Raw genomic sequence first — 25023 nt, forward strand, 5'->3', positions numbered from 1 at the left:
GATGAGGGAGTCTCCAGCCATCCTAGAGGAACACAGATCCGGTAAGTCTCCTGAGGGGCAAGTGTTGCAATTGATAAAAAGTGGATTATGATCATTATCGACTGATGAACTTGAAGCTCATCCTTGGGAAAATTCTGGAATGTGTTTTCAAATGGATGGGCTATGAATATTTAGAAAAGATTGTAATCTCTAGCAGTCAATATGAACTCCCCCCAAAAAACAAATAAATATATGCAAATTAGGTCAAACTAAGCTCATTTTCTTTTGTAAAGTAAATTAAAGAAATGATCACCTGCACAGTGTGTCCTGATTTTGGCAAAGCTATTTACTAAGTTGCTCATAACATCTTAATGGCTCAGAAGACAATGCAACCCTCGCAGGCATTTTACAGCAACCTGAACACCACCACTCACAATGAAGACTGAATCTCCCCGGGGGTAGCGGTGGGGTGGTAGTTTCGTTTCTAGGGCTGCTGTAAGAAAGTATCACACACTGGCACCACTACAGCATGAAATTTATCTTCTGGCAGTGCCGGAGGCTGGAGGTCCAAAATTAAGGTGATGGCAGGGGCAGCAGTTTCCTTCTGAGGACTGGGAAAGGTCTATTCCAGCACTTTCTTTGCCTTGTAGATAACCAGCTTCACTTGCATGGGCAACCACACTGTATGCATGACTGTCCCCAGATCCCCCCCCCTTTTTTTTAGATTTTTAATTAATTTATTTGACAGAGAGAGAGAAAGAAAGACAGAGCAAGCGCAAGCAGGGGAAGCAGCAGAGGGAGAGGAAGAAGCAGGCTCCCTACCAAGCAGGGAGCCCGATATGAGGGGCTGGATCCTGGGATCCCGAGATCATGACATGAGATGAAGGCAGACGCTTAACCAACTGAGCCACCCAGGAGCCCCGAAGTCTCCCCTTTTGATAAGGACACCAGTCATATCGCAATAAGACCCACACTAATGACCTCATTTTAACTTGATTACCTCTGTACAGACTCTAACTCAAATAAGATCACATTCTGAGTTGCCAGGGAGTTAGGACTCCCACATATGAACTGGGGGGGGGGGGGACACAATTCAACCCATAACAGTAGCAGTGCCTGGGGGATATCTAGCAAAGTGCCACAAAGCCTTGCTCTGTTAAACTCTAGCAAGAAAAGACCACAGGAGACCCTCTCTTCACACTTGGGGACCAGCTAAAGATCCAAAGGGAAAATGATCAGTAGGATGAAGAAGCAGCTAGTATAACAGATACGGAATGAGGGGGCGGGTTTCCATGGCCAGAATCCCTCACCAGGCCGGTGGCACCGCCCTGTTATTCCCCACACACGCTCTTGGGTGGTGTGAGGATTAAATGAGAACTGGGCAGGAGGCATGATGCAAACAGCACGGCTCACATGACCCACTAATCACCGGCACCACCACCTGCTGGAGATGGAGTCAGAGCCCCAGCAGGAGTGCCAGGTGCAAGCCAGCATCGACGTGCATGGGCGACAGCACTCTGTTATTTCCTTTACAGCTGTCTTTAGTAGGTCTGGGAGATGGGGAGGTGTTTGTGCCACTTTGGTTTCTGTTCCTTCCCAACTCCCTGCCTGATCCCATAAACTTCTGCCTCTGTGACACTGGGATCTCCCCCTTTCCAAGGATGTCTCTCAGTTCTTGTCTTTATAGAGACTTAAAGCTTCTTTCTGAACATATTCCAAACTTACCCTGAGGTCCTCCTCCATACCTGTTTCCCAGGTGTGCCCCACAGGGTCTTAACGTGCATCATACCCAGACCCATATTCCTATCATTGATTCAGAGTCAAGAACGTTTAGGGAATGCTTTGCATTTTTACTGCAGGATTCATCAGAACCTTTAATTCTGCATTCTGATTCTCCAATTAGGGATATGGAACACAGCCTTTCTCAAATGTTTCTATCTCAGAACCCCATTTTCCAAACATCTGGAGAAACCAATGTCCTGTTTCCATACGTGCTGGTCCGCATTCAGTGTCTTTGCTTCCAGTTGGTCCACGACAGACAGCTACCACCAAAGTCTTTTTTCCCTTTTTTTGGACACGGAACTACACTCCACTTCCCACCCTTCCTCAAAGCTAGGTGTGACCATGTGCCCTCATCCTTTCCAATGGGACGTGAGCAGGTGTGAGATTTGCCCCCTCTGGACCTGATCCACAAACTTGCTACGTACCCTTTTCTGCACCCTTTTCCTTCTGGCTGGTCAGGAGATGAACACCCGGGGGCCCTAGGCAGGGCCACTGTCAGCCAGAGTCCCTGAACCACTGAAGGACAGCTACCTTGATGACCTGAATACCTGCCTCGGGCTTTGCGTAAGCAAAAGATCATCTCTATTATGTCAAGCCGGGAAACGCTGAGGCCTGTTACTATTGCAGCCTAACTCTCACTGCCCCATTTGCTCCTTCACTCCCTGTTATTCTGCATGAAAGAAAAATAAACTTCCTTTCTCGTTAGGGAACTATCATTCAAATTCGATGTTAGAGCAGCAGAGCCTATATACCTTAACTTACACGGTATATAAATAGAGGTCACCGCATCATAGTGCAGCAGACAGTAATAATTAGTTACAACCGTGTTGAGAAGCTACTTGCTTAAAAACCAAGATCTGAGTATTCGTGTACTTAGGATCTGAGGATTTCATTGCTGGGGAACATGAAATAATCTTGGGATATAGAGAGAAATTTGGCTTCCAGGAAGTTCATGATCTTTGAAAACCCCTCAGATCTATTAGATTCAGGGTGCAGCCTTGCATACCTGCGGGCTGAAGGCTGGACTGTCTGAGCATGCTTTCTTCCACAGAAGGGGGAAAGCATGGCTTCGTAGCTAGATGACTCCCTTCCCCATGCTTCCCTGTGACGGATTCTGAAAGCGGAAGAGCCTCCAAAAGAAATATGGTCCATATCTCTGCCTCAAGACAGGATACAATCAATATTATCAGGAAGAAATGGCTTTCTGTCCCATTTTCAAGATTTTTGGGGAAAGGAGTTTCCGGTGAATATCACATGCCTCATCAGGGAGAATGACGTCGAGTTGCTTTATAGTTTATCAGAGCCCTTTTTCACATCCGTTCGCTCTCCTCGCTCGTCCTCCTAATAACTTGGCTCTGCCTTTATCCTCCGGGAGTCTGAGTTACAGGAGGCCAGGAGGCCACAGGAGCAGTGCCAGGTTAGGATACCGGGGTGCGATGTCTCACCCCAGCCCTGCTTTCCTGTCACTTACCAGCCTTGCCTCTCGGTCATCCAAATCAGTGAACGCTCCCTGACCATCTGTTCTCTGGAGGGCCTGAGGCAGGCCTGTGAATGCACCACACAGGTGAACAGGACAGAGCCCTTGGCCTCCGGGAGCTTTTGGGCTTGATGAGAAGCCATGACAGGTGTGGACGCATGCTCCAAAATGAAGCTCTGTAAGGGTGAGCTCCATGTGACAGCCACAGGCAACGATGCTCTGAGCCCTTGAGACCGAAACAGCCAATAAGGAAATCAACATGAAGGTGTTGCAGCTGCTAGAACCCCCGGCCCTCCCGTACCCACAGGTGCTGAGCCTAAAGGTGCAGGCACAGCCCCTACACACACAGACCCACACACAGACACATAGACACACACAGACACATACACACAGACACACACAGACACACACACACACAGACACATAGACACACACAGACACACAGACACACACAGACACATAGACACACACACAGACACACACACATAGACACACATAGACACACACAGACACATAGACACACATAGACACACACAGACACATAGACACACACAGACACACAGACACACACAGACACATAGACACACATAGACACACACACACAGACACATAGACACACACACACACAGACACATAGACACACAGACACACACAGACACATAGACACACACAGACACACATACACACACAGACACACATACACACACAGACAGACACACACATAGACACACACACACATAGACACACATACACACACACATAGATACACACAGACACACAGACACACAGACACATACACACAGACACATAGACACACATAGACACACACACACAGACACACAGACACACATACACACACACACACATAGACACACACAGACACACACACACACAGACACATACACACACACACACACACACACACACTTACCTCTGGCCCTGTCAGGTCGTAGTGGCCTCGTGCCTTATTGCCCACAAACCTGAGGAGGAGGGGGTGTGGCAACATGCATCCCAACCCTCCAACTATAAGAGCTAGAAAGTACAACAACCCTTTTTTCTTCAGGGTCCATTTCTTAGGCTCTGTCAAAGCCAGGGCGTGGACAGGTGACCTGGCTTCTGTCAATCAGAGGCACCCACAGGACACCTGGAGGTGGAGGTGGAGGTGAGTCAAGTCACCCAGAGGTGCATCAAGGTCCCCTGACGAGCTCTGTGAAATGAGAGTGTGAGGCAGCTGTGGAAGTTTCTGAAGTGCATGCCCTCACCGGGCACAGCAGCAGGCGATGGGGGCCTTTCTTCTGACTGCTGCCCTGGGACACACCGCCCCCGGGGCTCGAACATCCAAGCCTGCTCCCGGGGCATCCCACACTAGCCACACTGAATTCCACTACCGGCAACAAACAGCTCTGACCCGCTCGCTTGTTCCTTCCCTGATAATCACCGAGCACCGCCTTTGTGCCAGGTGCTGAGGGTCCTGCAGTGAACAAGAAGGACGCATTCCCTGCCCCTCGGGGGCTAACGTTCAGGATGAGAACAGAACCAGCACAGACAAAAAACATTAATTAATGGTAACTTTGGTTCCTGTTTCTTATCTCTCCCTTTCAAGTTGCTCCTTGTTGCTTGCTGAAACTAAAGTTGAAAGAAGAATCTCTAGGTTCCCTGCATCCCGTCGCCCACGCCGATGCTCACGCTTCTGCAGCAGACTGTGGGTGTCAAGCCCTCCATTTCCACAGTCCACAAACTACAGTGTGGGTGAAACACTACTTGATTCGTGTCAACACGTTCTAGCTGAAGTTCCCATGCTACCAGGATGGCCAAACCTTCCCTTTCCCCAGAGTTGCATCCAAGTTCTGGGGGGTAGGGGTGTCTAACCAACACTGGAGCCAGGCCAAGGGGTGTGCCTTCGCATGCTCAGGGTCCATCATCTGTCTGCATTGATCCACGAGAGGTCCATTGCCCCTAGGTCCTTGGTCTTGCAAGAGTCTCCACGTACCTCCATGGGCCTCTCTGGTTCAGTGGCTCTCTCCACCACTGGGGCCCCAGGAGGATACACAAGCCTCTAGAATGGTTACCTGAAACCCTCGCTGGCCAAGAAGATATGGAGTCATTGCTTCTCTTTGGGTTCTGGCTGCCAAACCTCCCCACACTTAGTCTGGCTGAACAGGGCATGGGTCTTTATTACGTCTCCTCCAGAGACCTCCCTGTTTCTCAGTTGGGGAAAGGGTACGGGAAGAAGATCCATTACTGGAATCTAGGTTTCCTCCCAAATGTATTACACATGCCAAGAATTCATTTCTTTCTTGAAAGAGCCGAGCCTTCTGAAATCAGAAGAGAGCATTTTTTCCATTCCCCACCTGCCAGGTTTTCTGAGGTCCTGATTCCTCCACCCCCCAAACCCAGAGGCAATGAGCCTGGAGCACTTTCAACTTTGAAATGGCATAGAGAAGCAAAGCATCGTAAGGAAATATATGATGAAGGAAGAAGGGTGGGAAGAAAGAGAAAATATTTCAGAAATATCACTCCACAAACAAGAAGATACAGCAGAAGAACCACAGCAGGAGAGTAAGAACGAAGACCAAGAAAAGAAAGCTGATACCACTCACGTGTATCCATTTGTCATCCTGTGGCAGGCTGTTTTTTGGGGCAGGTTGTTGAATTAAGTTTGAAATAATCGGGTTGGTTATTCATTTTTTCACTTATAAGCCTGGTTTTCCCTAGTCAAGGGACTGCCCAAGGCAAGTGATAGACAATAGTTCAAGATAGGAACCAGAGTCAGGAACAGTAATTCGGATGGGTGTACTTTTCCTTTAAAAGGTGGCGATGTCATGGGGCAGGAGCGGATATGTGGGGAGAAAAGTGACTTCTCTATCAAGGAAAAGCCTCCCAGAGGCAAATCAAAACCAAAGGGAGCCAGGCACGGGTAGATTAGCTTCAAGGCACCAGAAGGAGGAATAAATTAAAACGAAATGGCAAAATATACCCGAAGGAATACAGGAGAAGCAACTCCACATTGTAAGAAAGTGAAGGCTACACAATGAAGCAGTAAGTCACTTCTGAGTAAGTACACGCTCATATATAATCTATTCGAAAAGCACGTTCCCTGCAACAAGGTTTTGGAACATCAGTATATTTGATCATATTAATCCTTCATTAATCATCTGGCAAATCATCTGAGAATCAGCAAAAATCCCGGAGAGGCCAGCTTCCAACTTAGCCTCTACACCCACAGGAAGCCCTAGTTCCTGACACCATGTTTCACTTCCTCTAGAAACAAATGAACGAGGGGAAATAAAGCAGCCACATGGGAAATCAAACAGAGTCTTCAGAGCAAACGGAGAAAGGTTCATTAGCTTAGCACAGTCATCTTGTAAACAAAACCAGAAGCAGGAATAGAATCAGGTGTCCAAAGACCTAAACGGGGCTCACAGATCAGATGTTTGTGGGAAAGGGAAACGGGAGGTTCATCAGACAACTCGAATATGTACACGTAAACATAAATGCTCGCAAGGGCCGACATGAGCTTCTAAAATGCTTTAAGGAATTGTAGTCACCAAAATGAAATGTGTTTTGTTTTAAACATGGTATGTGTGTAAATGCATACACACATGCATGTCCATGAGAGCACACACAATGGAAAATAAGCCAGACGTAGTTGGACAACATTCTACTTGTACGAGGCCCCTGAAATAAGCAAATTCATAGAGACAGAAAGTGGAATAGAGGTCTCCGCGCGCTGGCAGGAGAGGGGAAGCAGGGGAGCAAAGGGAGTAATGGGGAACTTAATGGGTACAGAATTGCTGTTTGGGAAACTGTTTTTTTTCTTTCTGATGATGAAATTCTGGAAATGGTTAGTGGGGATGGCAGCACAACATTGTGAATGTATTTAATGCCACTGAATTATACACTTAAAAATGGTTAAAATTGTATATATTTGGTAAATGGTAAATTTTGTGTATATTTAACCACAATTTAAATAAAAGAAAAAAAAGAGGGAAGCAGAAAAATCAGTACCAGTGCAATCTGGGAAAGACTCAGCTCTGTTTCCAAAGGCTTTGAAGACGAGCTGCAGACAGAATGAGTACAGTTAATAGAAGCTGGAAAAGCAAGGAAGCAGATTCTCCCCTAGGGCCTCCCCCCCCCCCCAAAAAAAAGAAAGTGCAGCCCTGCAGACACTTTGCTTTTACCCCAGCGAGACCCGTTTTGGAGGTCTGATCTGCAGAATATAAGAAATAAATTTGCGTAAGATAACAATTTTGTGTTACCACAAATTTGTTTTATTTTAAACCGGCTGACCTAATAGTACCGCCTTATCCACACAGCAGATATTCTGTTACACTTCCCTCCGGAGAACATTCCTCCTCCCTGCACCACCCCAAACCTGGACATAACTAATCAGTCTTTTCTCAGGCTTCTAGGGGATCTCCCACTTGAGGCCGAAGGTCATGGGGCTGCTGGTTTTTCCAGGTAGACTTGCCAGCCGTAGCAAATAAAAGTACAAAACCCAAAAGAAGCCACCACAAGCACCCACATTCCATTAAATGTGAATTGACCATGCAATATTTGGGACTTAAAAACTGTTAGTCGTTTATCTGAAATTCATAGTTAACTGGGCATTTCATCTAGCAGCCCAATTCCCTGGCCACATTCAGGGAGCCCACACATAGTGGGTTCTGGTCGTTTGCATTTTTTTAAAAGATTAAGCGGATAGCTGTGTCATTTATAGAAATCCGATTTGCAGAATCTCTGAACAAGGTCCTCGCCCACTCCCGGCGGACGTTCAGCCGCCCTGGCACGCGGGCCGGCGCGGGAAGACTGGCGCAGGCGCAGAGCCGCCCGCGGGCCTGCAGGTTGCGGATTGCCGTCGCGGAGCCGCTCGGACGATACGCGCAGGCGCAGAGCGGTCCGATCCCCGGCTCCCGGGACGCCGAGGGCGAGCACCTGTCACTTCAGAGGAGCTGCCAGCGCCCTCCCTCCCCCAACGCGGGGCTCCAGCCCTTGGTCCCCTGCGCTCCCGGCGCCGTCTATTTATATCGCCGGGCCTCACAGGCCCATATTGGGCAGTGCCGGCCGGTCAAGCCCGCTAGCTGCCCCGCCCCGGGCAGCCTGGCCCCGTCAGCGCGGCCACAGGGCCAGGTCGCGGCGCCATCGCCGCGGCCTCTGCGGAGCCAGTGGGGCCGAGCCTCAAGCCGGGGGTCAGCAGCTTGTAAGTAACGGTGACAGAAAAAACGCGGGCCCCCATCGAGGGCCTTGTCTTAGCTCCAGGGCCGGGCCAATGGAGAAAGGTCGAGGAGGGCTGGAGCTGGGGGCAGCCTCCCAACCCTTGGCACTTGCGGGGCCCACTGCGCTTCCCTCCCGTGGTCATGCGGCCGGCTCCTGGCTTCACAGCTCAGCCCAGCAGTCGCTTCCTTCTCCAGACCAGTTTTGCTCAGCCAGGAGTCTCTTCCCTCTTTAACACGGCAGTATTCACTGGCCTAGCATTATCTATCTACCTTAACGTTTGCCTCCCTCACTAGACTGTAAGCTCCGTAAAGGCAGGGACCCTTCTGTCTTTCCCTTCCTGGCTTTCTGCCTGGGGCCTGGAATAGTGCCTGGCACTTTAAAAAACTTCACTAAGCATCGGAAGTAGCCCCAGGCAACTCTCTTAACTTTAAAGCCAGGAATATAATTGCCCTGCTCTTCCCCCCTCGTGATTCTTAAGAGGAACTAATGAGCTACTGCATAATGCATATTAAAGCACTCTGAAAAGTTTAAAGTGCCCTGAGAATGCAAAACAGTGCCAACTCCTCAAAGGAAAGCAAAAAGGAAACTTACCTTACTTGCTTTATCACTTACAGCCTGGCCATTATTAAACACCTAGTGTGCGCGATGGATTATTGCTATTAAGTGAATCAGGTGTTTTTCCATGCTCATGGGAGACTCAAAGTGCATTTAAGGTAATGTGGGTATTCTGAGCCATTTTCTACCACTGTCTGTGCAAGGTTGTGATACTGAGCAAAATAAGGTGTGGGGATGGAATGGTGAAAACCAGAGGTCTCAGATAAGTGGCTGTAGGGTAACTAAAGGGGGGCGGGAAGCAACAGTGTGAGAAGAATTATAAATGAGGACTGACACTAAGGATAATGGGGGCTAGGGAAAGGAGAGTAGATGTGCCATCTGAGAGGTGGCATCTGTCTACTCAGGTCATGCACACTGTTGTCACCATGGGAATTAAGACTCCACTGTCGCCATATCTTTCATTTTTTTCAGTAGATGTTACAATGTGGCAGTTTCGCATGTTGACAACTAGTTTGCAGAAAAAAAGTCTGTGAGCAGCCAATTTGCAATCTCTGGCTTCAGTTCTCTAAAAATTGGGGCCGAATTCCTGAGAGCACGCGGTAACTGGGAATTAATTTTGAAAGTAGAAGTGAGAAGTGGGTGTCGCAGTGCATCAAGGAAACCAAGCTAAGGATTCTGGGTGATTTGCTTGACTTGGACAAAGCATTAGCAACTTGAAGAATCAAGCACAACTTTTAAATGTAGAAAAGCATCTTCGAGATAATGGTTTATTAACATGAATAAAACAAGAAGAAAAAAAGGTGAAGGAACTTGTAATTTAGGACTAAGCAAAACATTTAGTTGCACAGGCCTCACTGAGCAGCCCTAACGCAGCAGGCATCATCACTAACATGTTGAGTACGGAAATGACTAAAACATGAGCCCCTACCGTCTGTGTGCTCGTCATTGAAAGGGGAGGCAGGCAGACACAGCAGTCACTATGTTAGAGGTACAAGCAAGGAAGGCGCGGAGAAGGCTTCACAGGTGATGTCTGAGCTGAATTTGGAAGAGCCACTTGTATTCTTTCAGGTGGAAGGGGGAGAAGGATATTCCAGACAGAACAACATGTGTAAAGGTAACGTATGCATTAGAATTGTTAGTGGTTCGGTACTACTAAAAGACTGAAAAGTGTAAGGAAGGAAAGCCAGGAGATGAGGCAAGAACGGTGGGGAGATGGCCAGATTGTGAAGGGCCTCATGATGTTTGTAGGAGGGATGGTGTTGGCGAAGATAGGCTCAGGATACATTTTTTTAATCTTTATTATTGAAGTACATGTGACATATGATGTTGTAGCAGTTTCAGGTGTGCTGAATACACACAACATAGCGATGGGACAGTTTCAGACATTATGCAGTGCTCACCACGGTAAGTACAGTTCTCCAGTTGTATCCCCTCCTTCCGCACTTCCTCAAGGCAACCCTGTCCCGAATTTGATGTTTTTTATAATTACCCTTCATTTCTTTATATTCCACCACAGCTGTTTGTATCCTTAAAGAATATATAATTTTAAAGACTTTATTGCTTTTTATAGATTTTATTTTTTATTTGACAGAGAGCATGCGTGAGCACAAGTAGGCAGAGAGGTAGGGGGAGGGAGAAGCCGACTCCCGGCGGAGCAGGGAGCCCGACTCAGGGCTCGAGCCCAGGACCCTGGGATCATGACCTGAGCCAAAGGCAGACGCTTAACTAACTGACTGAGCCACCCAGGCGCCCCTAAAAATTTTTTTTAGGATTTTTTTTAGAGAGAGAGAGAGACAGTGCACACGTGAACAGGGTGAAGGGCAGAGAGGAGAGAATCTCAAGCAGACTCCCCGCTGAGCACAGAGCCCACGATAGGGCTCCATCTCAGGACCCTGGGATCATGACCTGAGCCAAGATCACGAGTTGGATGCTTCACTGACTGAGCCACCCAGGCGCCCCTCATGTTTTATTTTGATGTAGTTCCAAACTCACAGTTCTAAGAATGGTATAAAAAACTCCTATATATCTTTTCCTGGATTTACCAATTGTTTATATTTATTCTGTCAGAATATATTGTCTATATTTACTCTATTAGAACATAATGATTTTAAACATGAGATCAGTGGTTTGTAGCATCTCTTCTACAGTCTTTTGCACACATTATGGTGTTTGTGAAATTCATGTTGATACATGCAGCTCTAGTTCATTTTGTGTTTATGCTGTGCAGTGTTCTCTTGAGTGAATATCCTCTAGTTGACCTGTTCTCATGTTAATCAATATTTAGGTTATTTCCAAATTTTTGCTATTTCAAGCATCGCTACTATGAATTTAAACTACTTTTAACTTCAACAAAACATGGAGGCAAGCTCATGTATCATTTGTTATGTAGAAAAAGTCGGAACTTTAAAGATAATGTAAAGATTATAATATTAAACATTATAAAAGCAAATCCTTGGCAGCTTAAATTAACATTTTTATGCCACATTAAAATTTGTAGCAGTCCATCTCTCAAAACTAAATATACTGGACATGGGTATAACTGCATTTTGGATTTGCAAAGTAATTAGGCTTTATTCTTGTGATTTGTATTTATCTTGCTACTCATTTTTTCTCTATTATTATGGGTACTATTAATATGAATGCACCAGTTCAGTCTTCTATAAATTGGAGCAGAGAATAACTTGCCACTGATATCATTGAGAACATTTATACAGTTTTGTTTTGCTGATGAGAGGAGAATGCCCTCTCTGCCCTCATTATAAGAAAAAGTTGCTGTCAGCTCTTTTATTTATGAGCTGTGTCTGTACCCACAAGCAGTTTGTATATGGACCCAAACATTATTATTAGAAAATTATTTATACAGGTGTATCCTGCTTCAGCAGTACGAAGCAGATTTACTAAGCAAATGATGTATTGTACACCATGGCCTTATTTAATTCTCCCAACTATTCTTAAACAATTCTCCAAGCTAATCTCAAGTGAGGAAACTGAACGAGGCTAAGAAACTTGCTCACGTTATCAGACAGCAGAGCAAGGATTCAAAGCCAGGCCTCGGTAACCCAGCAGAGCCCGGGTTTCCAGCCTCGAGCCGCACTCTGACACATCACTGTAGAATAACAGTGATTTCCTTTATGGGGCACTTGGATGCCAAGAGCTGACTTAACGACTTTTATATACATTCTCCCATTTCACAGATGAACAAACCAACGTTTAGAAAGGTTAAGTCATTTTGGGATTATAGCAAGTAGGTGGCTAAACGGAGATGCAAACCTGGGACTCTGTCCCTTCAAAGACCCCATCTGCAATGCTAGTATCTTCTCTGCACCTTATAGATACAGGACACAATGCTGAGAAAGTCTTTAAAGTGTGGTGGTGCATTTAACGGCCTGGGTATTTTTCAGGATTTCCATCAGTAAATTCCTTTGGTCCATAAATCCATAGAAATTTCGAGTAGCTTTCAGGAGGTACATAAAAGGCAAGTGGGAAAAGGGGATACTTAACAAATACATACGCCCATCTAAAAAATTCATAAATGTTTTTTCAGAATGTTGGAAACAGTTATTTCTGTTTTAAAAGCATTTGTCGTTGTTGAAGTCAATATTTGGGGCAGACAGGCTGCATCCAAATAAAGTATTTATTCGAGAAATTGATTTATATTTGGGAAACCTGGGGACAACCAGATGATCTTTCTGAATCTTTTTGAATCAAAACTCTTCAGCTGGGCTTAAGCAGAGAAGCGGAGGTTAGGAACCCAGATGGGATATTTTCCTACTCAGGATCTAGAAAGTGGCTTTATTTATAACAATAGAGCAAGAGTGGTTGACCTGTGGCCTGGTTTTGTATAGCCCATAAGCTAAGAATGGATTTTATCATTCTAAATAGCTTTTAAAAATCAAAAGAAGAATACTGTTTCATGACACATGAAAATATATGAAATTCAAGTTTCCATAGCCCTAAAACATTTCATTGGCACATAGCCATGCTCGTTTGTTTCTGTATTATTTATGCCTGCTTTTGCATTACAACAGCAGAGTTGAGTTGTTAGGACAGAGACCCTAGAGCCTGCAAAGCCTGAAATATTTACTCTCTGGCCCTACTTTGCCCACACTTCCACAAGAGTGAATGGTTGAGAGCGCAGACTTTGGAGTCAGATAGAACCAGGTTCAAAACTCAGTTCCTGCACCTGTAAAATGTTGTGGCCATTTAATGAGAATAGGTAAACTGAGAAGAGTGACTTAGTGTATATTGCCTTCTATCAAGAAGAAATGAAGGGGCACCTGGGTGGCTCAGTTGGTTAAGCATCCGACTCTTGGTTTTGGCTCAGGTCATGACCTCAGGGTTGGGAGATCAAAGCCTCGTGTTAGCTCTGCATTGAGTGCAGAGTCTGCCTGAGATTCTTCTCCCCCCCTCCCTTTCTGCTTCTCCCTGTCACACTCTCTCTCTATCTCTCCCCCTCCCTCAAATAAAAATGTAAAAAAAAAAAAAGGAAACGAAGATAACTAGAAGTTTCTATGGTTCTTTTACGTGACAATATACTGATAGAAGACATAAGAATATAAGAAAAGTGGAATTTTACAAAATATATTTGCAATTACCTTAGACAACCTTTTCTCAACCTTTTTGCATATGTCAGTTTATACCAGTAAGATCTCTTGAGTGTTGGTTACAGCAATCCCAATACAAACTTGCTTAAACAGTAAAGGAAAGGGTTTGTCACTGAAAACTGAAAAATACAGGTAGAAAGCGTCTTTCAAACCCACTGCTCTAGATTCTCTGCCATCTTCCCTGTATTAGCTGTGTCCTCATGCTGGCTTATGGGGACATGGCTGTAGCAGTTCCAGACTTCTCATCTACAGAACACGTGGACACCCCTAGCCATTGAACCCAAGACCTGAGTTTCACTCTCATTAAGCCCATCTCTGCGGTCTCACACCCGTCCCTGAACCAGTCACAGTGGTCCTACCCCATCCACTCCAACAGAAGACAGGTTGGATTCTGGGGGAAACCCAGTATTGTCCACTGTAAAGTTGTTTATAAGGCACTACTATATTTATAAAGAAAAGGAACACATGTTGTACTAGTTATTCCACTTTTAACTTCTTTTTGAAACTAATGCTGCCTGTGTTTTTATTAAGATAGTCCTATGTCACAAGGTTCAACAAGATGGTTGGTTTTTGTCTTAAAGATATAAAATCCTGAGGTGCCTGGGTGGCTCAGTCGGTTAAGCATCTGCCTTTGGCTCAGGTCATGACCCCAGGGTCCTGAGATCAAGCCCCACGTCGGGCTCCCTGCTCAGTGGAGAGTCTGCTTCTCTCTCTCCCTCTGCCTCTATACCCTGCTGGTGCGCTCTCGCTCTCTCTCTCTCTCAAATAAATAAATGTAATCTTTAAAAAAAAAGATATAAAATCCTAGGATTGTGGTCAAAACATGTGAGTCCCCAGCATCTCATTTCTTACTGGCAGCATCAAGGTCAACACTTGAGGACCTAGTGAGTCTGGACTGCCCGCATTGTACTGGATCTGGTGATCCTATCTGGAAACTGCTCCTGGCTTTCTAGCACTGACATCAATACCCTCTAAGTGATTCTTAGGTATCAGTACAAATGGAATAGGAGAAACTCGTTAATATTTATCTCCTTGTAAGGAAACTTTTCTGGTTTTCAGCTCAAAGTAACAGCTGCCATCTATAAAGTTGAGTGATGTGTTTATGTACAAAGAGGCCCACATAATATGATTTGGGCTACTCATAATGTGTTGTAGGAGAGCTCGGAAATATAATGACCTCTTAATTACCCATAATTGGATTCTCTTTGTAAAAATGTAAAACAAATGAAAGTAAAAAACAAAGGTTCACTTTTAACCTGCAAGGCCTCACAAAGGAAGTCTTAAGCTTTTATTGAAATAAAGCTGAGGCATTAATGCTGGAAAATCTGGCAAGGAGAATTTTACTCCTACTTCAGTTACACAGATTCTTAGATCAGCTGGTTGTTTTCATTGCACACACTGCAGCACAGTGATTTTTAGGTCTTATAGTTGCCATTATATATTTAAACATTCCTATCCTGCTTAACACGGGTTTCCTGAAATGAACTTTAATTCAACACTGAAAAAAGTGCCATTTCTCATTGAGACACAGTGAGAATTGAGATGGAGAAGTCTCGCTGAGATTTCTAATCTTGATAGGATTACAGAAATGTAGAAAATGTAGAGCCTTTATAGCTGACAAACTATGCTTTCATATGATTGAAATTATCACCTCTCTCCCTCTCTTAACTCCAGGACTGACTTTTCTACCATTGCTCATTCTTACTGCGTGCAACTTCTAGCCAAGTAAGAACCAGACAGGGTGGCAAGGCCTGGAGATGTGTTCCTCAACGTGAGGGTTGCAGACTCTAGGAATTCTTCTTTAAATCCAAACAGCTAATTAGCTTCTTTGAAACACCGTTTCCATTCCCCTGGGCAAGGTGAAGACAGGCAACTAGCTCAAAGAGATTTCTGACTAGACCAGTGCTTTTTAAGGGGAGAAGAGTCCATGTCCGCCACTGTGGAGTAAGGAACAAAGGGAAGCCGAGCAAGGAGTGGGGATAGAGAAACGAGATGGCTTTTGTGCACTTTCTAAGTTTAGGATGATTTAGCTGTAAGTTTCAAGTCTTGTGAATTCTCAGATCAGCAGACATTTGGCTGTGCTTTCCAAAGCACTGTTTTGAATTATTTGCCCCATAGGAAAAGTTTGAGCAGAATTTTAATGGGCTTTTTTTTCTCAGCCATCCTGTGTGGTTCTGGGGCCATTATAACATTTGAGTGTGGTTTTTGTTTTTTGGCACATGACATTTTCAGTGATCCATCTCCTCTGAGAGCAGGTTACCTAATGCCCCTGCCCCCTGGCCTGCAGGTAGCCGTATTTGGTAACTGCAAATGCAGTTGCAAAATGGACCATCTTACCACTTCTCTTCATTCACCTTGGGAGGGAGGCCTTCCCAGCCCTCCTGGAAAAATCTCTGCTGCTGCTGAGGTTAATGTTGTTATAGTTGATAATTTACTGTTTCTACGATCACTGACATTATTTCTAGATACAGAAGTGGTTGTCTTAAGCTACTGCATTTGAAGTGAATAACACTTATTTATAAATAGTTCTTAGTACTAATGCTGCATATTTAAATCACAGAGAATTGTTTTCTTACAGGAAACCGGATTCTTTTCTTTCCCTCAGGAGTGTTCCAGCACATCTCTGTTGCTTTGTGAGTAATCAGACATGAAAATAGCCCCGCAAGAATCCAGCTACGTTTGAAGGAGACGTACGTGGAAACACTGGAAAGTGTATCATGGAGTGCAAGGCTGAGGGAAAAGAAAAATACCAACATGGCTTGAATTTACTGAATCAAGTTAGGAACATGAAAGAATTAGCAGAAATGATTGATGTCATACTCATAGCAGAAGGGGAGAAATTTCCTTGCCACAGGCTGGTCCTGGCTGCATTTAGTCCTTATTTCAAAGCTATGTTCACCTGTGGACTACTCGAATGTACTCAAAGGGAAGTCATACTTCATGACATCACAGCAGAAAGCGTGTCCGTGATATTGAATTACATGTACAATGCGGCTTTAGAGATCAGTAACGTCAATGTGCAGACCGTAGCTATGGCTGCCTATTTCATGCAGATGGAAGAAATCTTCAGTGTGTGTCAGAGATATATGATGGACCATATGGACGCCTCGAACTGTGTAGGTATCTATTATTTTGCAAAGCAGATTGGAGCTGAAGATTTATCTGATCAATCGAAGAAATATTTGTATCAGCACTTTGCTGAGGTCAGCTTACATGAAGAAATATTAGAAGTCGAAGCACACCAATTTCTGACGCTTATTAAGTCAGATGACCTTAACATATCCAGGGAGGAGAGCATTCTGGACCTCGTCCTGAGGTGGGTAAATCACAGCCAAGCATCGCGCACAGGGCATCTCGTGGAGCTTCTGAAGCAAGTCAGATTGGAACTTATAAATCCTTCTTTCTTAAGGCAAGCCCTAAAAAGGAACACCATGCTTCTGTGTGACGCAGCTTGCATTGACATAATTCAGAACGCATTCAAAGCCATCAAGACGCCCCGGCAGCACTCTCTAAATCTTCGTTATGGCATGGAGACGACTAGTCTTTTGCTTTGCATTGGCAACAATTCTTCGGGAATCAGGTCAAGACATAGGAACTATGGGGACGCCAGTTTTTGTTATGACCCCACTTCACAGAAGACCTATTTTGTCTCGTCCCCCAAGTATGGAGAGGGCTTGGGAACCGTGTGTGCTGGTGTGGTCATGGAAAACAACACCATAATTGTGGCTGGAGAAGCAAGTGCCTCTAAACTCTCTAGACAAAAGAGCAAGAATGTTGAAATCTATAGGTTTGTATCTCACAAATATTTGTAAGTTGTTTTTAATTATCTGGCTCTGACATTAGCAGCAGTAGAAGAAAGTACTCCCGAAAGAGTGATCATCTCTTCAATGATGTGTAGTCAAAATTACACCATAATTACATATTTTACATATATAGAAGATTCGTGATGAAATCGCCCACAATTTAAAATTATTTTCTCCCCTTTAATTTGTTATGGGCATACAGCTGGATTTCCGTAAGTTAAATGTATATATGTTATGATTCCATTGTACAATTTAATGCGTGGCTTTCATTATTGATTCATATGAAAGGATGTAATTGCTTAGTTACAAGTTTTGAAGAGCTTAAGACAACTTTTAACAAGAAGAAATTTGTTAGTACAGATTCCTTTCAACTGATTTTTTTAGTTCATAATTCAGAGTAGTAAATAATTTTTTTCTCAACCAAAAATTACTAATTATCTGTCGGCTTTCATTCTGTATCCTTAATTTGTAGGTCTTTCCTAAACCTCCAATAGCATAAAATGTTTGTGGCCTAAGAATGCTTCAAGCCCTAGAATCGTTGGAGAAAGGAGTGTCTGTTAAGAAGCAGCATGTCCTCTAGGTCTCCTGTGTGAGGACTATCATCTGTTTACTGTTTCTTCAGCAAGCATTCAGTGAGCATTCAGGGCTCCAGTCTAAGGGGTAAATAAGAAGTACGTCCATAGAATAAGCACTAGGTAGGAAAGCTTGCCTTCAGTACCCTCCCCCTCTCAGTTTCCTCGTACAAGGATTTGTTCGGACTTTTCAGTGAGAAAGGAACTCTTGCCAGCAAAGTTAGGACAAAGGAAGGATTAAGAGGTCTACTCTTTTCCTGTCATCTTTTAACATTCCATTATCTGCTTTCAGCTATAGGTCAGTCCCCTTTTCACCTTCATCTCCCCTGGTAGTGATGGGGGAGCGACTGCAGAGCTCTGGGTGAGTGACCTGGCCCTGTGCCCTTGGGGGCCGAGCATGTCCCTGGGCAGCAAGCACAGCCTTCCTCAGAATAATCAGGTATGGAGCCTGGATGTCAGATTCCAAGTGCTCTTCTTTTCATCACAGAGCCTCTTGTACAGTTACCTCAGGTTCTTTGCATAGGTCTTTTTCTTCCTCATCAAGACAGTCCACAGTTCTGCCATTATTTTTATTTATTTTATTTAAATTCAATTAATTAACATATAGTATATTATTAGTTTCAGAGGTAGAGTTTAGTGATTCATCAAGTGCATGGAACACCCAGGGCTCATTCCATCAAGTGCCCTCCTTAATGCCCTTCACCCAGTTACCCCATCCCCCCACCAACCTCCTCTCCAGCAACCCTCAGTTTGTTTCCTAGACTTAAGAGTCTCTTATGTTTGTCTCCCTCTCTGATTACATCCTATTTTATTTTTCCCCTCTCTTCCCCTATGACCCTCTGTTTTGTTTCTTAAATTTCACTATGAGTGAGATCATATGATAATTGTCTTTCTCTGATTGACTTATTTCACTAAGCATAATACCCTCCAGTTTCATTTGCATTGTTGCAAATGGTAAGATTTCAACTTTTTAATGGCTCAGTAATATTCCGTTTTATGTATAGACCACATCTTCTTTATTTATTCATCTGTCAATGGACATCTGGGCTCTTTCCATACTTTGACAATTGTAGACATTGCTGCTATAAACATTGGGGTACAGGTGCCCCTTCAAATCACTATGTTTGTATCCTTTGGGTAAATACCTGGTAGCACAATTGCTGGGTTGTAGGGTAGCTATATTTTTAACTTTCTGAGGAACCTCCATACTGTTTTCCAGCTTGCATTCCCACCAACAGTGAAGGTTGCCCTTTCTCTGCATCCTCACCAACCTCTGTTGGTTAATTTTAGCCATTCCGATCAGTATGAGGTGGTATTTCATTGTGATTTTGATTTGTATTTCCCTAATGCCAAGTGATATTGAGCATATTTTCATGTGTCTTTTGGCTATTTGTGTGTCCTCTTTGGAGAAATGTCTTCTGCCCATTTCTTTCTTTCTTTCTTTCTTTCTTTCTTTCTTTCTTTCTTTCTTTCTTTCTTTCTTTCTTCTTTTTTTTTTTTTTAAGATTTTATTTATTTATTTATTCGACAGAGATAGAGACAGCCAGCGAGAGAGGGAACACAAGCAGGGGGAGTGGGAGAGGAAGAAGCAGGCTCACAGCGGAGGAGCCTGACGTGGGGCTCGATCCCATAACGCCGAGATCACGCCCTGAGCCGAAGGCAGACGCTTAACCGCTATGCCACCCAGGCGCCCCTCTTTCTTTTTTTTTTAAGATTTTATTTATTAATTTGACATGACCTGAGCCAAAGGCAGACGCTTAACGGCTGAGCCCCCCAGGCGCCCCCTTCTACCCATTTCTTGACTGTCATCATTTTTAATAAACATCCAACCCTGTCCAAGTGTCTTTCTCTTATGATCCTCAAGCATCTCTCCTCTTAACTGTTTTTGAAAGCCTACTTCCCTTTCTGATGTCATATGTCTAACTACAAACTCGGTGTTTTCCTTCTTACCTGTCTTGAACTCAGCTACGTTCTCATCACCAGCCAGCTCCTCCACAGTAGTCAGAGTCAGGGCCAAAGCATCAGTTACCCTGCTCACCTCCTCCAGTAATGAAATGGTCAACAAGACAAATAATGAAATTATCAGAAGCATTGCTTTGGGCTTCAATGAGCCAGACTTCCAGCAGATATCGGGTAGTTAAAATCTTAGAGCACTACTGAACGTCATGTTAGCGCCAGTTTTGTGATACATGTGAGAAATGATCCTCTCGTGGTACATTCCTACTCTGTTATTTCTGTTCCTATCCCTTTTATCTTTGCTGGATGCTCTTCAACTTGCCTCTACTCTCTATAGTTCATAGATTTCTATGCAGATATATTTCTTCTTGACTTAGGAAGTAGACCTGTACTGTAGTAGGTCATTTCTTTTTAAAAAAGATATACCTTTCCGTGTCCTTTAACTCGCTCTCATACTTGGGTGTGCACACAGCTGAGGAGCTAAGTGTTGTCTTTACATTATCAACGTCTGTGAATGTTGAACCACTTTTGTCACTATTTCCTTTTAATGTCATATCCATTTTTCTTAATAACATGTTTTATAGTTTTATCTGGGCATTTTCTCTCCCCATTTTCAGTTCAAAGTGTTAAAAATCAGATTAGCAAGCTTGCCCTGCAAACACGTACTTCCTAGTTCATGGGATGTATTTCATTCTTGGCCTGTTTTCTTAAACCATGTCTCAGAAAGCCAAAAACCCATTTTTTAGTTCTTTTGATATACTCACCCACCAGCTTTACTTCGGTATCCCCCACACTTGACACCTTAATCCTCCTTCCTCTTCTAAAATCCAGTACAATTAAAAGCAGTGGTGAGGGGCGCCTGGGTGGCACAGCGGTTGAGCGTCTGCCTTCGGCTCAGGGCGTGATCCCGGCGTTCTGGGATCGAGTCCCACATCAGGCTCCTCCGCTATGAGCCTGCTTCTTCCTCTCCCACTCCCCCTGCTTGTGTTCCCTCTCTCGCTGGCTGTCTCTATCTCTGTCAAATAAATAAATAAAAATCTTTAAAAAAAAAAAAAAAAGCAGTGGTGAAAATATCAATTGTGATTCTAGGGACTGGTTTTCCTATGTAGATTACACAAAAGACAATGATGACTGGGTTTGTTGAGTTTCTGCATTCAGTTTGTGACATGCCCTCCAGGAAAGAAGCATTGTCTTCCAACTTCCATGTCAAGCCCGAAGCAAGGAATTCTGTCTAGGCAAGAATGTGAGAGTTGGCTCAGAACAACTGGGCAAAACTCCTATAATCTGATTTACTATCAAATGTTTGATACAAAGTAAGTAGCGTACTTGAAACTGTGCTGTACTCTGTATAGAACATTCATAATTTCTTCCTTTCTTTCTACACAGAACAACTTTTTTTTCTTATTTTCCATATTTTCCTGGTTTTGTCTTTGTTTTGAATTCCAGAATATATTCTGGATTTTCTGGGACAACTCTAATTTCACATCCCACTGTCCTCATAAATACTTTTGTTCTTCTTAGACTATGTGTCCCAAATCATGATTGGAGAAAACAGATTTACCATTATCAAGAGGCAAGACAAAGGATACCCACAAAATCGTATATTTAGTGACTACATCATGCCACACACACACACACATACACACACTCTATCAATTAATGTGTTGGACTCTAGGAGGTATTGAAAGACCGTATATCCTGGTGTCCCTACCTCCCAAAACCCTTCTCAGACTGACATATTTTTTCATGGAAGAAATGACTGAAATTATCATACCCAGAGCATTAAAATAGATGTTAAACGTAGTAGACACCTACACATGCTCCTGACTCTGTTCTAAGCCAATTAGAACTACAAGAACAATCCTCAAAATTCTACATACCCTACCTTGTCCCATTAGAAATCTCTGAACTGACATATTTTGAGATTCTCTACTGGAAAGCTGATTGCTTTAAAGTAGTATTAAAGTGAGACTTCTAGTCCACAGAATAAGACATTTTTGTATTTTTCTTCATTTTTACTTATTCCTCTTTTATAGTAAGATTACAAATGTCTTGCTGCAAGATTTCCTATTTGTTCTTGATTTTCTTTCCCAGAATTGGGAAATGAAAGCTAGTCCTGGATAATCCATACTTTGTCAATATACTTTCTAAAATTCTGCAGGGAGGTGTGTTTAATTATTTCCGTGTACATTATAGTTTGTTCATCAATCCTTGCCAAAAAAAAGAAGCACAAACCTGTATTACTATCTTATATTAATGTTTCTTCCTCCCCAATTACAGGAACCAAATTGTGTCATTTCTAGCTGGAAAAGAAACGAGTGTGTTTCTTGGGTGAGTTATTTTCCAGTTAACACTAATCCTGGGTTCTCTCTCTTAATTTGCAGGTATCACGATAGAGGAAACCAGTTTTGGGAAAAGTTATGCACCGCTGAATTTCGAGAGCTCTATGCTCTGGGCAGTGTACATAATGACCTCTATGTTATAGGAGGACAGATGAAAGTTAAAAACCAGTATCTCATTACAAACTGTGTGGATAAGTACTCTATAGAACGGGACAGTTGGAGAAGGGTGTCTCCCCTTCCACTGCAGTTGGCATGTCATGCCGTAGTAACCGTGAATAATAAACTTTACGTGATCGGAGGCTGGACCCCTCAGGTTACTAAATTTCCGGTATACCTAATTGGCATGGCTGTGCTACGTCTGGCCGCTGTGTTGAAAAATATTGTAGCTTTTGAACACTAAAAGAGCATGACTTACATCTTGGTAAAATGCCTTTTATTTTATAGAATATTAAACTTAAGATTGTGAAGTGTTAAAGCAGTTTAGGAGAATGAATTTTAAAGTGTGTTATTCATAGACAACTTCATTCAGTATTCATGCTATGCTCTTTATAATCCTTCCCATTCTTGCTAATTATGAAAGATGCTTATGCTGAGAAATTATCTGTAGGGAGCATCTAAGTAAGAGGCAGAGACACTGGATCCTCATCCCACTTCTGTCTGCTTAATAGTTGCGTGAGCTGAGGCAAGTAACGCTCACGTCTTTTCCAAATTTGAAGTTCTTACTCTCCGTGGGAAACCAGAATATTCGATGATGGCACAGTCATTTCCACAAAAGTATATTGTGATTTTAAACATTTTATGGCTTTGTTGGGCACCAGTGGCTAAAGAAATCAGGATACCATTTGCATGGAAGGCCAGCGAAGAGATAGCAAGCCAAGAATTCAAAGTCAGTGGAGCATGACTGCAATGGCCCTTCCTCTTCTCTCTGGGTGTCCCTCCCGGTGCCTTGACCTTTCGAGGTAGTAGTAGGCCAGCTGCCTTCTGCCCTGGCCTGCCAGTTTGTTCTCATAAGATGAATCTTACTAGCTCATTGTTCATCCCCATGACACAAAGTAAACTTATTTTTGCCTGTATGCTTTCTTGTTTTGGAAATTTGCTTCGTGATAAAACTGATGCTTCTTGCATTCATTTCATAGGCTTGGATCTTGCCATTTAAAGCATATCATACCTGTTTTTAAACCTTAAACATCACACTTAATACGTTTTGAGATGTGTCCTGTGTATCAAAAAGTGGTACAGATTTAATCACAGCTAGTAGCTGAAACCTGACCAATTATTTGTAATTAAGCATTTTCAGAGCTATCCATTACATAGTTAATTTTGCATGAATAAGCTCCAAAGACAATATGGAAGCTTTTCTTTGGTTTTCTCGCCACTAAAATAAAGATCAAATACTTAAAAATTAGAAGGAAAATTAAAACTATAAAGTCAATATGTATTACTGTATAATGTCTTTGAACAAATGACACATGGATATGTATTGCATAACAAAAGTTTTTGCTGGTCCCTACCTAATACAATACATTAAATTGCAAAATAACCTGGGGTTGTGACTGCATCATAGTGATCATAATCTCTGGTGTGTTTAAAGTAATTACATTAATTACACCTTTCGTAAGTATGGCAATTATTTCTGTGTCAAACACCTGCATCCAAAACAAAAGATACTTAGAAAGCATCCTTAGACTAAAGTCATAGAAGTTCTTGACACATTGAAGACAAAAAAACACTACTTCGCCTGAAGTTTATGATTAGGGGAAGCCAGATTCATGTGTGTAAGAACAAACAGTTCAATTTTTACTGTCTCTAGTCATTAAAAAATGTGTATAAATAAAATAAATACATAAAAATAACTGCAAATAATGTATATTAATCCTTCAATCTTGAAGATGAAGTTCAGACCATTCCCATATAGGTCATAATTAAAGTATAAAAATACTCTCATTACTAAAACACTAAAAAGTTTTCTTAATTTTGTTCCATTTGGATCAGAAAAATATAAAGAAAAATGTCTTATGAATTATTAAAGTTAGTTTCTCACAAATATCATTAAACTCTAGCACTATAAAGTTTGCTGAGATAAAATTGCACTTTAAATACTGTTCAAGAAAGTTAGGTTTCATTTTTAAGGCTCTGCAGTTGCTTCATTTTTTTTAAAAAAGTGCTGTCTTGTCTCCTTGCTCAGATCACAGATTGTTTGCTAGTAGCTGACCCCCTAGCTCCATTATTACAGAATATAAATTCCTCTGATGTTGACGGTAGACTCATCACCCCAAGTCAGGGGATCTGGTGTGTTTGTGAGCGTGAGTCTCAGCAGCTAACTCCTGTTCTTCTCCTTGGCTGGCTGCTTGGATTAATTGCATTCACGTTCTCCCAGAGATTTCCGAGTGGTATGTTATTATATCGGCTGTCATCTTTCACACAGATGGATCTCCCTGATGAAGAACCAGATCGACTAAGCAACAGACTGTTGCAGTATGACCCCAGCCAAGATCGATGGACGGAGCGGGCACCCATGAAGTTCTCTAAGTACCGATTCAGTACAGCCGTGGTCAACAGTGAGATTTATGTTTTGGGTAAGACGCAGCAGATTCTTAAAAGAGCGTAACTACTTTTATTTTTCTCAGTAGTTTGCCTCAGTAAAAATGACATATTCTCTCTTCCTCTTGCATCTCAGTTCAGATGTATCTGTAATTAGCCAAAAATGTTCTTTTGTTTCTTGTTTTTCTAGAGCAC

At 43.1% G+C, this 25023-nt stretch overlaps 1 protein-coding gene across 6 annotated transcripts in view; it reads left to right on the forward strand.

Moving 5' to 3' along the window:
- The first annotated feature begins 8280 nt into the window (after positions 1 to 8280).
- The window catches only part of KBTBD12 (kelch repeat and BTB domain containing 12), a 71611-nt gene continuing 54868 nt past the window's right edge, over positions 8281 to 25023 (forward strand). For 2 of the 6 annotated variants that reach the window (XM_045812434.2, XM_087866729.1), the window contains exons 1-4: positions 8281 to 8438; positions 16220 to 17401; positions 22330 to 22600; positions 24713 to 24863. In XM_045812434.2, the coding sequence (XP_045668390.2) occupies positions 16332 to 17401; positions 22330 to 22600; positions 24713 to 24863 (1492 nt within the window). In that variant the 5' untranslated portion in view covers positions 8281 to 8438; positions 16220 to 16331. Of the gene's footprint in view, positions 8439 to 9069; positions 9169 to 10078; positions 10125 to 10356; positions 10415 to 16192; positions 17402 to 22329; positions 22601 to 24712; positions 24864 to 25023 lie in introns of those variants that run through there. The other 4 variants (XM_087866727.1, XM_087866726.1, XM_045812436.2 and 1 more) reach the window with 4 other exon arrangements.

Source organism: Ursus americanus, chromosome 14 (genome assembly GCF_024610735.1).
Source record: "Ursus americanus isolate L20-20 chromosome 14, mUrsAme1.1.p, whole genome shotgun sequence".
NCBI lineage: Eukaryota > Metazoa > Chordata > Mammalia > Carnivora > Ursidae > Ursus > Ursus americanus.